This window comes from Amphiprion ocellaris, chromosome 15, assembly GCF_022539595.1.
Source record: "Amphiprion ocellaris isolate individual 3 ecotype Okinawa chromosome 15, ASM2253959v1, whole genome shotgun sequence".
Lineage (NCBI taxonomy): Eukaryota > Metazoa > Chordata > Actinopteri > Pomacentridae > Amphiprion > Amphiprion ocellaris.
Genome location: NC_072780.1, coordinates 10,137,961 through 10,155,996, shown reverse-complemented (window position 1 = coordinate 10,155,996; position 18,036 = coordinate 10,137,961). Strand labels below are relative to the sequence as shown.

At 44.4% G+C, this 18,036-nt stretch overlaps 1 protein-coding gene across 1 annotated transcript in view; it reads right to left on the bottom strand.

The window, feature by feature from the left end:
* sdc3 (syndecan 3) overlaps positions 1-16,756 on the bottom strand; it is a 48,241-nt gene extending 31,485 nt beyond the window's left edge. Inside the window, exon 1 of the mRNA XM_055017842.1 lies at positions 16,205-16,756. Coding sequence (XP_054873817.1) covers positions 16,205-16,258 — 54 coding nt within the window. The 5' untranslated portion in view covers positions 16,259-16,756. The remainder of the gene's footprint in view (positions 1-16,204) is intronic.
* Between the last annotated feature and the right edge of the window lie 1,280 nt (positions 16,757-18,036).

Genomic DNA, 18,036 nt, shown 5'->3' with positions numbered 1-18,036 from the left:
ATTGCTCACTGACTAATTAATTAAGAGGTGGGTTTAAGTAACTAATGGCTCGAGAATGATTGTCTAACACATAGATTAGCTGCGCAGTGCTTGGTATAACAATTGGTGATCAGTAATTGCTCGGTACTGTGGGCTCCTACTTAATTAAAGTGTGATTGTGCCGCTCGCAAAGTGGCAAAGTGGTCAGTGGCTGTGTAAACCAGAGGAGATGTGTTAGCGCAGGACAAGGAAATATATGGGTTATGATACCATCTTGCTCTCGAGGCCCTCCTCTCTCCTCCGTCTTCGCTGTAATCCTGTCCAGGTTGTTCTCTCCATTCAATCCGTCTCAGCTGCTATAAGCTCTTTACAGGCCTGCGTTAACAACCAGGCCCTCTCTCTCTCTCTCTCTCCCTTTGCTGCTACCAAGCCACCCCATCCATCTCCCTTTTCATTTTCTCGTTTTTCTCCCTCGTCAGCTTCTCTGCTCTTTTATCGTTTCGCTCCACCTAAAGCCGGTCCCTCCTCTTTCTTCTTCTATTTTCTGATGAGCTCCTCATATCCTTTTTGTGCCACTTTTTCATATTAACCAATTCCATCCTCTGTCTAGTTTCACCCTTGCCTCGTTTCGTTCTCTTCACCGACTGTTTTTTTTTTACCCTCCTCCTGCTGCACTTTAAGCCACCACCCTGTCCTTTCATATCACTTTTGTCTGTGATTGCCTCTGACCTTATTCCCCTTTCATTTTCTTCAAATCTCCCCTCCCTCCACCTCAACACAATATCTAATCACTCCTGTCGCCACACCTTGGCAGCATGTTCAACCGCCAACATTTCCCATCTGTTATTAAATGAGTTAAGATCGGATTTATCCCCAGTCATAGCTGGGCCAAATGTTCTGTGTCACAATTAGTGTTGGGTAGCGCAGCTCCGTATTGGAAATCCAACTGAAGGTGGCGAGAAATGAGAGCAGAGAGGGTGAAAAGAATAGAAACTGGTGACATTTTAGTCATCGTAAGGTTTGCCTTTTAACCACAGAGCCACCACAGCTCCCAAAACTCCACACAAAGAAAGGATTGGACAACAGCTGGTACACATAAACCCGTGGGTGTGGGTTTGTTTGAAGACTGGGAGGGCACATTAGTGCATTCTGGTGATTTTTTTATCCACCAATTAGTGGCTTTCCTGCATCAGTTTATGGCAGAATTGTCTTTATTTATGGGAAAGAAAACACAAAATCCAAACATCAGGTGACAATTCAAAATATAATGAAATAGAAAGCAGGAAGACTCTCAGACATTCTGCTTTGCTTTTAAATATTTATTGTCCTGTAGATCAACTTTTCTCATTTAATACTATCCCTGCTGAGTCAACAAGCATATATAGGCTGGATTTACGCCTCTATCCTATTTTGGGTCTTTTGTTTGGGGGGCGGTAAGCGCTTTAAAAGTGCATTAATATATTGTAATTAATAAATAAACCCCTGGACTTTACTTGAATGTGCTTCGGCGAGATTTCGGCTCATATTCAAAACACATTTAGAACAAGGCTGTTGGGGACATTGATAATAAAATCCTTCTTTCATGCTTGTACCGGGGGGAAAATGCACCTTTTTAAAACTATGATTCACCCCCCTTTAAATCTGTGCCTATGCATGAACCTAATTTTGCTTCGCAGAGCTGAAATTTCTTCTTATGTTGCAACTAACCCTGAGTATTTGAGTTTCATTGATTACTGGTGTTTCATAGACAAGAGAACGAGTGACAGTCATTTTTTTATGAGCATCGGAGGCTTAAATTACATCTAAATGCAACTCACATCAGGGGGTGACTGGGCTAATTTTAAAAATGTCATAAAGGGGAATGAATGTCACGAAGAAGTCATGCGCCTCCTCTACGAGAGCCTCCTCCTCCTCTTTCTCCTCCTCCACCTGCTGCGTATAATGTTTCTGTGTTGTGCGACCTGTCAGTCTGTCTGCTGTATCTGCCTCCGTCGAATCATGTCCTGTCACGCTGACGCCCCACTCGGTCCGACAAGGGAAACAATTATCATGTCACACGCAGCTAAACAAACAAACATGCTCGCACGCGTGCACGTCTGCTCTCAGTGTCAGGCAGCCTTTCAGACCTGAGTCTCTGCTGGCTAAGATTAGGGCTAATCCGCAACTGTTGGAATGAAAGATTAAGAATGAATCACCTGCTGCTGCTTCTGCAAACGTGTGTGTGTGAATACATATGTGTGTGTGTGTGTGTGTGTGTCTGTGCATGTGGAGGCGTTTATAGAAAGGCCCTATGGGAAAGAAACCTGCTGCAACTGAGGAGCGATATTACAGAATCCCCCAACCTCCCAACCGCATGCACACACTCACGTTTTTCCGTCCCGCACGCACACGCACACGCACACGCACACGCACACACACACACACACACACACAGCTCATTAGCTTCAGTGGCTCGTTCAAACTCCAAACGCCTTTGAAAGAGTCTTTTAAAGAACCAGGGGTTCAAAGGTTTACTTCAGAGGGTCCATACACGCAAACACACACAAACAGCAAGTTTCAGTGGCTGGAGCTTAATTGGATCAATGCTCTTCCCTCATGGCTCGCCGATAATTGAGGGGACGTGAGTAACATGTGGGAAGCCTTTTGTTACTAAGTTCCTGTTTATTGAGACGGGCGGAATAAACGAGGGAGCTCTGCAGCAGAGGAGGAGGAGGAGGATGATGATGGGGGGCTGGTGGGTGTAGAGATGGATGGATGAAGGGGGTAAAAAAAAAAAACGTTGCAGCGATGAGCTCCTGACCTCGTTCACTCCTCTGTCGGGACGCTGGGCTGAATTATTCAAACGCGCACATACACAGTCACATGCCTTTCGCACACAGTATTTTCTCGGTCTCGTTTCGCACAAGCGGCCTCCCTGTGCTGCTCCTCTGCCTCTCTTTAAAGCATGTAAACACACACGCAGACGTAAAAACACACACCTATATAAACCCCCCACCCTCCCCTTTGTGCACCACTCAGGAAGCTCCCTCTTGATTTGGAGCTTGAAGGCCGGATCTATAAATACTCCCTTCCTGTGTCCACGCTGTAACCTCATGGCCGCTTAAAACGCAAACATCTGTAGATCCCTGTTGCAGCATGAATTTTAATGAAGCTGTGATGAAACGTGACTGTCAGAAACCCCCCAATCAATACGAATGAGACTGAATTAATAAAACTAATCAAAATAAAACGCTGGGATTAATTTGGTGGATCAGAAATGAGTATCTGTAGATTAAAACTGACAAAATCTCTTTGTGATCAAAGAAAAAAGATGAAATGAAACAAGTGTGACGCTGACTAATTAAAAACAAATCAAGTGATGACAAATTGGGCGACACTCGTGAATCTTGAAAAATCTGTGTTTCATTGTACTTTTCTCATTGGATCTGAGCCACTTTCTCTCCATAAAAAAAAGCTGTCAGACAACGTAAAGAACTTTCACAAATTGCCGTATTTCTCAACAAGTCGTTCAAATTTTCATGCAAATACAGACCTCTCACGTTTCGATTCGTATCTGACGTCTTTCTCATTTTACGAGATCTTTATCTCTTCCTGTAGCGCCTTGAAGACATTCCCCCGGGAGGACGTGTTCTCTATTTTCCAACGAGTCCTCATATACATGCACTCTCTACCGCTATTCGGTGCAAACAACCTTATATCTGAGTGGCCGTAGTGGCTATTTTCAAAGACGCACTCCCACAGGAGCAGTGGTAGCATTTCCAGTCAGGGGAAGTCAAAAAGCAAAAGCATGCAGCCAAGGAAACAGAGTCTTTGCAACATATTAAATGAGATCTAAAATGCAGGTAAAAAGGTTCCTAACTGAGTGAAATGACCTATTAGTATTTACGAGGCAGCGGAGATAAGAGCTGTCTGAATCCTCTAAATGCTAAGGAAAGGTGCTTCCTCTTTTTATCTCCTCTAGCAAAGGAAACACTGGACTGTCCTCAGCAGATCCACGTCAACAACATCTGCCATCGTTTTCTATGACCTCATGAATTCTCTCTTTCACATCTTTCCTTGAAGTCATAATGACGTCTTCCGTCACGGTCAAGAAAAAGACAGGCTGTAATTTCTTCAACCACAACACAGCTGTCATCAGTAAGTGAAGCAAGAGAGAGCTACAGCCTGGAGGCGACACTTCAAGGCTTTTTTCATTTGCCTTTTTAGTATATGATGGTAAAATTGCACAGGTCATCATATGCAGTGGTATTTTACAGTCAAATCAATGTCCGTGGAGGATTGGTTAATCCAAAAAATCACATCGATCTGAGGCCTAAAGTGACTTTTGTCTCACAAAATCCACAGAAATGTGACTTTAAAAAGATGTGAATCAGAGAAAAGCCATTTATCATTAGATTTAGACTACTTTCAAGACATTTTTTGGTTATTTTATGGTTTTATTAAGAAGCTAGACTTGCAGAGCCATGGTGTTTAAGCCCTGGAGAATGGTCTAGCTACACCTCATTGTAATTTGTTACAGTTTGTTTCTATTTCTTTAAACCAGTCACAATCATCTAGGGTGGTGCTAAGCCCAGGATACAGTGATGGTGTCTCTGCAAAATAATGTCAGATGCAAATTTGCTTTTTATGGAACATTAGCACACAGGGAGGTGAGCATTAAAATGGCTAATTAAAGCAACAACAAAAAAAAAACACCCGTTCTGCCTTACTGCATGATTCAAATCTTCCTCAAAACTTGCCATTTTCAGCGTGCAAGTTTCTGCTCGGAGGGTGTCGTTTCCATAGCAAAGGGGGGATTTTGACAGCGGGTAGCAGAAGGGAAGGAGTACTCCCTGTGAGATATGCAGCAGAGAGCTCATACCTGGAGTCTACCCTCGGTGAGTCAGACTATTAGCAAGCAGACAGCAGAGTGATGACTGGAGATGATGGGAGTGAGGCAGCAAGCAGGAAAGCTCCCCATTGCGAGAGTTGGTGCCTTAATAGTCAAACATCAGGGTGAACCATATGTTTGGCTGATTTCTGGACAAACGACTAGAACAATTAATGATCTATCAAAATTATCGGTAATTACAGTCTATGGCTGCAACTAATGGTTACTTTCATAATCAATTAGATCATATTTTCATTTTAGAAAAGCAAAAACCGGATGATGTTGGATCACCATCAGCGCTGAGAATGACGTGTTTTGAAAGTTTAGATTCATCTACACGACCTGCGAGCAATGAACTCATGAAGACCTTGTGATGCAACGAAAAGGTCCAGAAGAAGAGGCGCTTTGTCAAACAATGATGAATTCCTCTTCGCCAATTAACCACCAAACTGTTTCAGCAACAGACTAAGTTTTCCGATATAAACCCTCTCAACTGCAGAGAAGTTTTTGCTGGCTGTAAAATTTTAAACTGTCGACAAAAAGGGCCATCCGACAGACAAACAGGCCGACAGATGGAGAGGGAGATGGAGGGAGTCGTGTGCCGGAGGTCAGACGGAGGCCAACCTCTGGGAGACGTTACCCGAGGTCCGGTCGGGAGTGTGAAGGCCGACTTTATCAGCCCGCTCTTATCAGCCGCCTGCCAGGAAATGCACATTCCAGCTGCTCCATTGGACAGCCCCGCATGACCCCACCCATCCGGCCGACTCGTTAATGCAATTACCTCGTTGTTACGGAAACGCAAGTGGGAAGAGAGTGGTGCTAAACAAACACAGATATTAAGAACGAAAAGCGATAATAACCATCTCAGCGTATAGTTAACATGCTGCTGGAAGGCATTTATGATTCTCACACACACACACACACACACACACACACACACACACACACACACACACACACACACACACACACACACACACACACACACACACACACACACACAAGGGTTTGTTAGTGGGAAGGAGGCGCCCTGTTTCTGGGGGTTTTATTTATAGCGAAAGCTCCAACACACAGAGATCCCAGAATGCTTTGTGGTTTTGGGAGACGGTGCTGCATTCATGCTCTCTAATTTAGAGTCCTGTAATAGCAGCAACACACACACACACACACACACACACACACACACACAGTAAAAGGTGAAACACAATTGCCATCTCCATGTTTTTAACTCATTGTAGTGGAGGAGATGGAAAAGGAAGGAGGAGGAGAAGAAAGTGAAAGAAAGAAAGAAAGAAAGAAAGAAAGAAAGAAAAAGAAAGAGGGAACAGAGGGGACGGATTGGAGAGGAGAGGAGGGCGATAAAGCTGTGACAGCGGCAGCCATGCTGGTTGTCATGGCGACGGCCACGGAGAGCAGGTAGAGCACAGTCTCCTGGGAATGAGCAGCACACGCCTCCCTCCCCCAACCCTCTCTGCCGACATCCCTCCATCCCATCTCCATCCCTCCGTCGGTCTGGCCTCGCTCCATCCCCTCCACATCATCATCTTCATCCAGCCCTCATTCTTCCTCTCCTCGGTGTCCTTCTTTCTTTCTTTCTCTCCCTCCATCACTCTTTCTTTCTTTCCACTCCTGCTCCTTTTCACTTCCCCTCTGTTTCCTGACTCTCATCTTCTTTCGATTGCTCGGCGCTCGATTCGTTTCCCTTTTCTCCCCCCTTCTCCTTCCTCCTGCTATCCAACATCCCCATCCTTGCCATTACATTAACTCTTTTTCCATCCTTACCTCTCTCCATTTTATGCCCTCCCTTCATTCGCTCCTTCTCATTATCTCGTGGTCTGTACACCTCCCTTTTTCCACTCTCTCTCTCTCTCCCTTCCTCTTGTCTCTATATTCATCTAACCCCCCACTCCAGAGAATATGTATGTGAATATGGCTGCGCAGTGCTGCCCAATTACTGCAAAGGGAGTCTGTGTGTGTGTGTGTGTGTGTGTGTGTGTGTGTGTGTGTTTAGGATCTACATGAGCTGCGTTTCTCGCCTGTTTTGACCTACCTAAAACACCTCCAGCGTTCTCCGTCTCCCTCTGACTCACTGAATCAACACAACTGCTGGCGCCACGACTATTCGTGTGCGCTGGGAGAACGCAGTGTGTATAAGATAATCGACGTTAATGTGCATCGGCGCATGTATGTGAGCAAGCGTGTCTGCACTTGTGCATGTGTGTCGCCGGTCGTGAAACGAAAAGAGAAGCCAAAGTTTCCAGCTGGATGAATTCAGGCTATAGCTGCATTCTTTCTAATACATGGGACGACTTGAGCACATTCCGCTGGGGAACGTTTAGTGTTGCACAATGTGGGGCCGAATGATTACTTTCCAAACTGCGACCGAGCAGAGATTCATATCAGTGATACAACAACAGTCCAACAATGTGGCTCATCAGGCTGCGTATAAGTCAAGATTTAGTTGTGGAATGCAGCATTTTCGTAAATAACGCCACAATGTGATTCAAAAGAAATAACATAAACAAGAACAAATCAAGTAAGTCTTAAAATATTGGTATTTTCATAGCTGGGGGCTGCTTTCCGTGTTTATTTCCACACAGATTAAGAATCCATCCATATGTTTTCACTTTAAATTATAAATGGTCTGCACTTATACACCGATTTTCTACCTTTCTGCTCCAATGCTTTACCATTCATACACACACACACCAGTGGTGGGGAAGCTGCCATGCAAGACCTGCCATTAGGAGCAACGTTGACTTCAGTGTCTTGCCAGGAACACTTCGGCATGTGGAGGAGTCGGGGATTGAATTGTCAAGCTAGGCATTAAGCAGTGATTGTACATACATTTGCCTTGAACTTGGACAACCTGCTCTACAATCTGAGGCAGAACGTCCCCTACATTTACATCCACACTGTTCTGCCGATTCAGTATCCTAAAGGCGCTTTCCACTAGCACTTACTCGGCTCGACTCGACTCGACTTATGTTGTTTTCATTACAACTGACTATCACAGAATAGCATTATTTTTTAACCAACAACTCAATAAGTATGGTTTTTCCTTGCTGACATGATTCAACTGCATCTGCAGTCTTCTTCAGAGCGTCACCCGACATGTGATGACGATGTTCCTTTTTTTTTTATCACGTAGCCGATCTGACGGATCTGTCAGAATCTGTCAGATCAGCCACACCCTCACTGTCTGGTGGTCTCAGGAGGATGGAATCCCAGGTATGCGAGATCCAAACGATGGATTAAGGAGGCCATCGAGATCAGGAAGTGTTTGAGCAGTTCCATGAACATCCTCTCGCATACCTGGGATTCCATCCTCCAGAGACCACCGGACGGCGGGGGGCGTGGCCGATCTGACAGATCTGTCAGATTGGTCACATGACAAAAAAGGACACGTCATCACGTCGGATGACGCTCTGAAGAAGACCGCAGATGCAGTCGAAACATGTCAGCAAGGTAAAACCATACTTTCCTTACTGAGTTGTCAGTTAAAAGTAATGCTATTCTATAATAAGAAACTACAAAGTGAACATAATCCAACTAATTGAGTATCACCTCATCGTGGGTGGAGTTGTCATAACACAGTGGCCCAAAAGTCCCTTAACGTCATTTGTGTGCGATACCATCACAACACAACAATGAAGGACATCGAGACGATAGTATACCTGCTGCTCTGTCTATGGCTTTTTTGTCAGATTCAAAGTAAAAGAAGAGAGTCAGAGAAAGCACCGTCGCTGTTTAACAATGGCAGGTTTGGTTTTCGTGAAGGAGTTGCTCTTGTGTGTCGTCCATCCCTGTCCAATCAGTGGCCTGCACTCTGTAGACGTCACATTATCGGCTTGACTCAGTTCGCTTGGAATCCCGGCCGAGTAGGTACTAAAATAGTACCTGATACCAGATACTACGTCCTCATGGAAAACCTCACAAACTGAGTAGAGTCAAGCTGAGTAGGTGCTACTGGAAAAGTGTCATAAAACTGAGACTTTTAGGAACCCTGCTATGGTTCAAACTTAAATAGCACCTTTTTACTTGGTTCAGTGTCTTGCTCAAGGACAGTTCGAACCACCGACCTCATGAGTAGCAGCTGACCCTGCTACTCTGCTTGTCCTGACTTGTGTCTTCAGTCAGATGTTCTGCTGAGTCAGAAAATGTAGGAATTGTAAATTCTCACACTTTGACAAAATGATGACGCCAATGTTTACTTCCTGCACTGTCACAACATGTTGTTGCCTGATTCGCTACGCTTTTCTCATGTGACCTTTTTCTAGAAGAACACGAAGAAGTCAGCCTCGGTGGCTCGTGGTTATTAAACACGGATAATGAATTACAGGCGTTGCTGTCCTTCTCGTCAATGCTGGCAACTGTTGTGCAGTTAAGGAAACCTCTGGTGTTATTTTCTCTGTAGTATTTTCTACCTCCCTCGGCTTCACGTTTGCATCCACAAGCTTCAGTGAATGCAAATTTTAATGTGATATGCATTTTCAAACGTGTTAGTATTCACAGAGAATATTTCTGAAATGGTGCGAAAACGCTCATCTCGATGACGATCTTTTTTACATCGGTGTGGATGTAGGTGCAGAACCACTTGCTCGAAATGATTTGTGTAACATTATTGTATGTTTGGAACTTCATTGCAACATAAACTCCCATTTCCCAAACCTCTCGAAGAAGGTTGCGATTGTAAAGTTATTGTGACATGTCTAAAAGGCCATAAATATGAAAACGCAAGAAAATGCCTTTACAGCGAGGGACTAACCCATCCATGACTTCAAGGAAAGATGGCAAGCTCTGTGTCTCCCTTCATGCCAAGTGACTGGTTAAGCGACCTGACTGACTTGAAGATACTGTACCGGCGCAGCAGTTCAGGCATATGCTCAGGGGCTTCATTTTGTCTTTGTTAGAAGATGAGCTGCCGAGCGGCTTCGCTGGCTGAGTTAAGAGTACAATAAATTGCAATAATCTAGCCGTGAAGACACAAAAGCCTGGATTTATTTCTCAGCACTTTCAACTCAAATACTCATTTGAGTCGCCTTCATTTGTTACCAAGAGCACAAAGCGGTTAAGTGTTAAAGCAGCGGTAGGCAGGAATTTGAAAAAAGAGAAAAGACAGCATTTAAAAATACAGCTCTGCCTTCTCTGTCCTAAACCTCAGAAGTGGGACTCCACATTCTACTTACAATAACTATATTTCCATATTATATTTTTATGTGTATTTGCAGTTATGGTTTTAGGCAAAGAAAACTATTTCACTAAGAAGTTTTTACTCTCAGTATAGGTGCTTTTTCACTTCTATGTCTAAGTTAATGCGCATCAAGGGAGATGGAAACACCCTTTTCGATTAAGTTGTGACATAGCGAACATTAAAGCCACATCAGTTGTTTCTTTCTTTGTCTCTGGAGTTCAGGACACGCAGTCAGAACCAGCTGACATCAAAGACTCGGTACATACTGCCCAGTTGAGAGCATTTGCTCCAAACCTTTTAAAGGTCCGATTGGCCACTAGCTTCAATGCTGCAACATTCAACTGGACATAGGACATTTTCTGCATTGTACATTTGACCAACTGTGTCTTGGGACATACTAGATCATATTAAACTATAATTAGATGAAAGGTTAGTGTGGAATCATTGCCAAATGACACCAAAAGAATTTTGCTATGCCCAACTTTAAGAGTAGCGATGAGTGAAGTAAGGACTATTTTTGTCCTGAGTTTCTGTCATTTTTTGACCAATTTACTGTTATTTTACAAGTATTTCTTGCTATGTTAAATTATAGAAAAAAGTAGCCATTTAGATGTAAAAATAAACTGATTCTAATTTTTACTGTAGTTAAATCTACTAAAAATATCATTTCACAGTTATTTAAAGTTTTTTTTGGCACCCTTGCTGACAGATTTTCATCCTTTTTTTTTTTTCATTTTACCAAGGAATGAAAAATGACTTTTTTTTTTTTTTTTGGCTGTTGTATCACTGTTATCACAGTAGTACAGTAGCAAATCTAACTATATTCTAGTATTTACTAGAGATGTCCGATACTAGCTTTTTTTTTTTGCCAATAATCGATATCCTGATATTGTCCAACTCTCAATTTCTGATTCCAGTATCAACCGATACCGATATATGTGAGGTATTAACTAATTTTAGGCAACATCATATATCTCCTGTCATGGAATTAGCACATCATGCCTAATTTTATTGTGATGCCCCATTGGATGCATTCCCAAATGCAACAAGGCTTTCCAAACGTAAACATTGTCTGTGCAGAATATGAAAACTACTTCAACTTAAGTTATGGAAAAATACCATATTTATATATTTTTTAATTGTCTCAAACAACAGTTCACACTCTCCCTCTATGAGTCGGTAAATGCCGGCGAAATCCAGGCATTATTTTATCATTTTTATGCAGATATCAGGACCATATTATCAGACATCCCTAGTATTTATGAAATGGAATTGTTCTAGTTGTATGTGAAAGCTTTGCTCTTCTTTTGCTTCAGGACTCCCAGCCTCTCTGTGTCCCCTTTGTTGGAGTAACAAGCGTATTTGTGACTGGAAAAAGAACAAATTTCTCAATATGAATCCAGACGTGGGTCAAATGTGACATCTAAATTATTAGTCTGCTGTCTGACGTTAGAGGTTAAAGGTCTCGGATATTGCTGCAGGGAATCTGGAGCTCTCTCTGTGTCGGTACTGGCTGTCCTTGTTCAGTGAAACTGACGACTTTTGCAAATTCAGTTAGCAAGTAAAACTCCAGACTTGGCTGCAGACTTCCAGCTCGCATTGTTCTTTCAGCTCAGAGGAGGACGTCTCCAAATAACAGGTATTGTGGAGGCAGGTTTCTCTCCGTCCCCACATGCTGTTATCACTTTAATGGGAAATTCCATTCCTTCTGAGCCGAATCAAACATTAAAACTCCCTCCATGAGAAAGGAAAACTAATTTCGGTCAAATGCGGCACATCTGCCAATGCCGGTCCATCCCCATGTGATAAGAAATTGCTTTCAGATAGGAGCGAGCTGTGTGTGTTCACACCGAAAAGGGAGGAGACGGGGTGGGAAGAGGGGGAGAGGGGGGAGATATTTTTCCTACTGAGAGGCTGTTCTCTCACCGTGTCCACGCTCACCTGCAGACACAGCTCCGGATATGAACCCTGATCCTTTTCATTTCCTCTATCGACTGGAAGGTGACCCCCGTACCCTCACCCATCCTTTCACACACTCACTCACTCACTCACTCACACACACACACACACACACACACACACACACACACACACACACACACACACACACACACACACACACACACACACACACACACACACACACACACACACACACACACACACACACACACACACACACACACACACACACACACCTGAAAGACTTCCACCATCCTGCCAGTGTTTTCTACCTGCCATGCATGTGGGTGTGAGGGGACTTTGTCCTCCAGGAGAGCGAGAAGGACCCACTTCCTGTGTCAAATTGCCTCTCACATTCCACACTCTCCCTCAATCCGCCTCGCTTGGGCTATTTTTTCCTCTTTCTTGATCCTTCTCTCTTTCTTTCGTCTCTCTCTCTATAGGGGGCTTTGTCTGCTGGGCACAAAACACTGATTCATTCCACGAGTTAAACATGATCCTCAAGAACACAACGCTTTTCCGCGACACACACACACACCGTAACACACACTTGTCAAGGAGAGAGAGAGAGAGAGAGGGTTGGCGAGAACAAGCTTTTGGCAGTGCATATTCACAATTTTTGAGCCCACACAGACAGATGGACAGTCAGGGCTCTCATGAAGGCAAACGGATGCACACACACACATACTAGCTATCCGTGGGACACAGCAGATGTCTGTGGGAAAACCAATCTCCCATGTAAATTATAGTCGCCCGGATATGATGTCACAGCCTCAATAAGTGGAAATACCCATAGAGACGCAACACCAGGGATCACACACACACAGAGTCAGCTGGTTTCAAGCCAAGAGGCAACTGAAGAAAGATCTTGTCAGCAAATGGTTGCAGCCATTGGTCGTGTGTGTGTGTGTGTGTCTGTGTGTGTGTTCAAGGGCTGGGTTGCTTGAGGTGAGTCTTGTAATTATCAAACCGTTGACGTATGTGTGTCTGTCACCTTTCGTGCGGCACCTGCAATCCCTCTGTGTGCCGCAAGCTCAGCGTATATTTAAAGGTGTGTGTATATGTGTGTCACACCTGTCTCCATCTGTACGCTTAAAGACGGATTAGGTCGGTCAGAGGCCAAGGATCTCTGGCAAGGACTGCAACCGACTGACCCAGTAGTAATCAGTGTCATCAGGGTCGGCGCGAGTGTGAAGTGTTGACAACCCCTGGCAAAAGCAGTGCAACATCAGAGCAGAAACTGCGAAACGGAATGCCAAGATGTTGACAATACAAATATTGCTTCCAAGTGAAGAAATGAAAGCAAAGGCTGGAATTAAGCAACCCGAGGCACTGAACTGTCCCCGATGCCGACGAAAACTAGAGTATTTCCACTGTCCACTAACCAGTTAATATGTTTGATGTATGAAAGGTCACAAAATGGTGCAAAATGTCAACCAGTGTGTCCAAAAACCACCAAGATGCCATCCACAAATCTCTGGTTTTGTCCACAACTCAAAAATATTCAGTGTACTGTCACAAAGGAGGAGATAAACCAGAAAATACTCACATTTAAGAAGCTTTTAATGAGAGAATTTTGACTTTTTTCCCTAAAAAAAAGTACTCAAACTGATTCTTTATGATATACAAATAGTTGACAACTAATTGAATAATTGTTGCTGCTGTGCTCAGCAGGCCCCACAAACATGATTTTGGTGATTTAGCTAAAGATGTGCAACACTAACATGCAGTATCAGCAAAGGCAGCCTTTTTTTTCACATTAAAAAGCAATGAAGAACAGCTTAAAGTCCATCTCTGATAGCTAGTTAAACCCCTAAAAACTCATAGCTGTGCATCAAAGTTACAGATTCAAAAGCTTTTCCGTGAACATAATCCCTTCATGCCTTAAAATGGCTCAGATGGAACTCTAAACTTCCTCTAGAGGATGCGGATCCAGGAAGTTTGGCCTCTTTCTGCACTGATCCTTAGACGTCACTGCAACTCAGTCACACCAGCTCACCTCTGCTCAAGCACAACTGACAGGATCGGTTCTTTAGATTTGTTACATGGAAGCCTAGAAGTCTGAACCTATGTTTATGAGAGCAGTTTCACCATGGCACCAACTGCTTATTTTACTCGTGATATGTCTGCTTTCAAATAAAAGGCGTTTTTTAAAGAGATTTACTTTAATGTTCTACTCAAAAACTTCTGCCCGGATGAAGCTGTGCTCAATTAAAGTACCACAAATTAAGAATTGTTTTGCGGGGAAACTAATTAAGCATACAAAATAGCCTGCTACTGAGAGAGTATTATATAAGAGAAACCAGGGAAATTCACACATCACTGCAGCTACGTAAAAACTAAGGAACAAGAGGAGGAAAAATACAAAAGTAGAGATAAAAATGTAGACATGCAGATATGGAATGATGGATAACTGCACCCAAATTGTTGGGACACATCAAGTTCTGTCTGAACATGTCCATGGTTGCTCTGCTCCTAATGGGCCCCTGGTGCCTCCATGTGTGTTAACCCTCCTGCTGTCCTCATTTACAGGCACAAAAATATTGTTTCCTTGTCTGAAAAAAATCCCAAAATTCCACAAAAATATTCCCCAAATTTCTGAAAATTTGCAAAACCTTCAGGAAGAAAATTCCAATAATTCCTTTAAAGTTTCCCTTCAAAGTTTTATTTTAAAAAAATACCCCAAATTTGGCAAGAAAATTCTTGTAAATATTTTCAAAAAATGAGTAAAAATCTTCCCAAAAAATCCTAAAAATATCTAGTGATTACAAATATATCAGTAAAACTTCTATTTTCTTTAAGAACGTTCACATAAAAATCAACCAAAATCCAAATTATGTGAATGTTCTTAAGAAACATTTTGCACATTTTTTCCCACCAAAAAATGTTCAAAGATTTCCCAAAAATGTTGAAAATGTGGACATCAGAAGTTTCACTGTGGAAATATATAATTTTTTCCACAATTTCAAACTTTAAAACGGGTCAATTTTGACCCGCAGGACGACATGAGGGTTAAACAGAGGGCATGAGGGGACAGAAGGGGCCCCTAGCAGAGTGATGCAGCCGTGAATGAACGTTTATTAAAAATAAAGACAAAATAAAAACAATATGCAGCCCTCCAAAAATTACTCCACTCTCACTACAGAGCTGCAGTAAAACACTCTGGGGGGATATTAGCCTACGGAGATGTCGCTCCTGGGGCTTTCACGTCCAAAATTAGATCTGCATCTTGATTTTTTTTTTCCCTTCCTCTCTTTTCTCTCAATGATTCAGCGAGCTTCCTCCCTCCTCCTCTTCCTCCACCACCACCTCCTCCTCCTGCTGCTCATAGGATAAATCTGGATTAATCGGTAGCGGAAGGTGTGGGCGTGCTGTTAGGGGCGCGTGAATCTCGGCGTGGACGGTTCCGGAGAGGAGAGGTGTGTGTGCGCCACGGAGGGAGGAGAGGTGGAGGTGGAAGTGGAATGGAGGGGGGGGGGGGTTCTAGCATTCCCAATCAGCTTCCCTCCTCGCGATTCCCGATGACATCATTCCATCCTGGCGTTCGTTCGCGCACCGCATCGCCGTTAAACTTCCCCCCGTTACCCCACCCACTTCTCGCCACACGCCGCTGCGCACCCGCACACACACGGGAGGATGCCCCCGGTTGGATTCTGGCATCGGGACAATGAGGTCGCCGTTTATCTGGCAATTAAAGGAGCCTCACAGGTTCCATCATCCTCTTCTCTCAATCTCTCTCTCTCTCTCTCACACACACACACACACACACACACACACTCACACTCACATCCACCGTCCCGACCCCCGGTAATAAAGTCGTTAAAGCCGCAGTATGACTGGAGACCCCCCAAATTAACGGCAGGATGTGAGCTGGTGACACAGACGCCACAGACCCGTAATCAAGCTCAATTAGAGATAACCCGCTAATTACCGACACACACAGACACACGCACACACACCTCCTGAGTGGAGGGGACACACAGGCCACAATAAACCCCGACACTGAGACACAAAGGCTGGTGTGTGTGTGCGTAAAGGCGGGGGGTGGGGTGCACGGGGAGTCGGGGACGGCCAATAACGGCTGATATGTAGGTCGAGTGCAGGATTTCCTACCATTAAAGATAAAGCTAAAAAAGAAAAGAAAAAATGTCCCCCCGTGCGCACAACCCGAGCGCGTTAACAAAGGATCCGAGGCTTACCGTGGTGGCGTGAGCAAGCAGCGCCGTGAGCGCCAGGAGCCACGGCAGCTTCATGATCGGGGTGCGCGGGCACAGCCTCCCGGTGCCGCCGCTGCTGCCTTCAACGGGAGGGTTCTGGGAGGGGGGAGGAAGTGGACGGACAAAAGCTGCTGCTGCCGCCGCTGCTGCTGCTCGGTGTCTCTCGGTAGTCTGTCCAACTTCAGAGCGCGCCGCCCGTCTGCGCGACCATCCGTCCTTCTCGTCGGGTTTTTTTTTTTTTTTTTTAATCCACGGCTTTACGCGCTGCTGCTGCTGCTGGTCCCGGTCACCAGTGGAGCAGTGAGCTTTCCACGAGGCCTCCTCTCCTTCTTCTCTGGCTCTTTCTGCGAGTTTTTGTGCTCGAAACCTGATAATTTACTACCGGGAGACGCCAGACCTCGTCTCTCTCCTCGCTCCCAATACACTCTCGGGCTCTCTCCCCCCTTCTCTCTCTCTCTGTACACACTCTCAGACTCTCTCTCTCTCTCTCTCTCTCTCTCCTCCCCCTCTCCGCTGAGGGCAGGATGTTCCGTATGGCGACGCTGCCTGGCCTGGGAGTTTGGCAGGAGGAGGGGTGTGTGAGAGCGAATATATGTGTGTGTTAAAGAGAGAGATTGGTTGGTTTAGGATGGGAGGGGGGAGATCTCCAATACGCGAGCAAGGGCGAGGATGCCCCCTGCAGCTCGGTTAGACACCCGCAGCCTCAAAGCCAGCTTTACGCACACACGCGCACACACACACACACACACACACACACGGACACACACCGGGCCGTCACGGCTGCTGCTGCTCTCCGGTCGCGTTGCCTTTTGTTTGGCGCTCAGGTGCCTCATGCTTGGCTGCGCGCCATTTCTTCACACACACACCTTTAGCGCTCAGCTGCGGCGCTGCGCTGTGATTGGCTGGGTCACGGTGACCTCACACCTGGGCCTACCTAACGAGAACAGTAATGTCACACCATACTGGGTCTGTAGCCTACTTGTGTCGCCTAGCAACCCTGCACTGTAGCTACCTGCTCAGCAGCCAGGCTGGAAAAATAATCACTGTTCAAAATGTCAAAATGTGCAGAGGAACAGAACTTATCACGATTAAGTGTTCATTTCAGTCAATATCGATAATTATGATCATTTTTTAATGGGCTGTTTTAATGAAGACTAGCAGAGAAGGGGCTTAATTTGAATTTAGCCACTTTATTATGAATTTAACTACTTTATTTATTACATTTTAGCACAGCAGTGAAAATAAAAAGTCAGTTTCCTCATATGTGAAAGCCTTCTTGGCAACAACTGCGTTTCTTTTGCATGCATGAATACAAACAAGTAAAGATTTCAATTAAAAAAAGAGCAAGTCAAATCCAGAACCAGCTGCTGCACACAAGCTGGAAAACCTCATTTCGACCTCAACGTGAAGTCCATCAGCCGTCAGAGTTCATAGGCCAGGGCTATTCAATTAAAAACTGACACGGGCCGGATTTTCAGACTAAGAACATGAGCTGGGCCGGATGTTTTTAGCAGACAGTGAGCAAAGTTAACCATTTAAAATAAACACAAACAGATAAGATAACAAACACACTGGATGTTTATTAACGTATTGCCACATCCAACAGGACATAAACACAATAGAAGAGCAGTACTTAGTCTAAACCTGTGCTGAAATACTGCTTCTTTAAATTTTACATTTCAAACACACAACTTCAACACATTTTGATAGGTAAATATAAGCACAGGTTAAGGTGCATATGAACATAAAAACTAAGTGTAGATTAGAAACACCATCTTTTGTTTTGGTCACATCTCAAAGTGCATTAAAAGTAA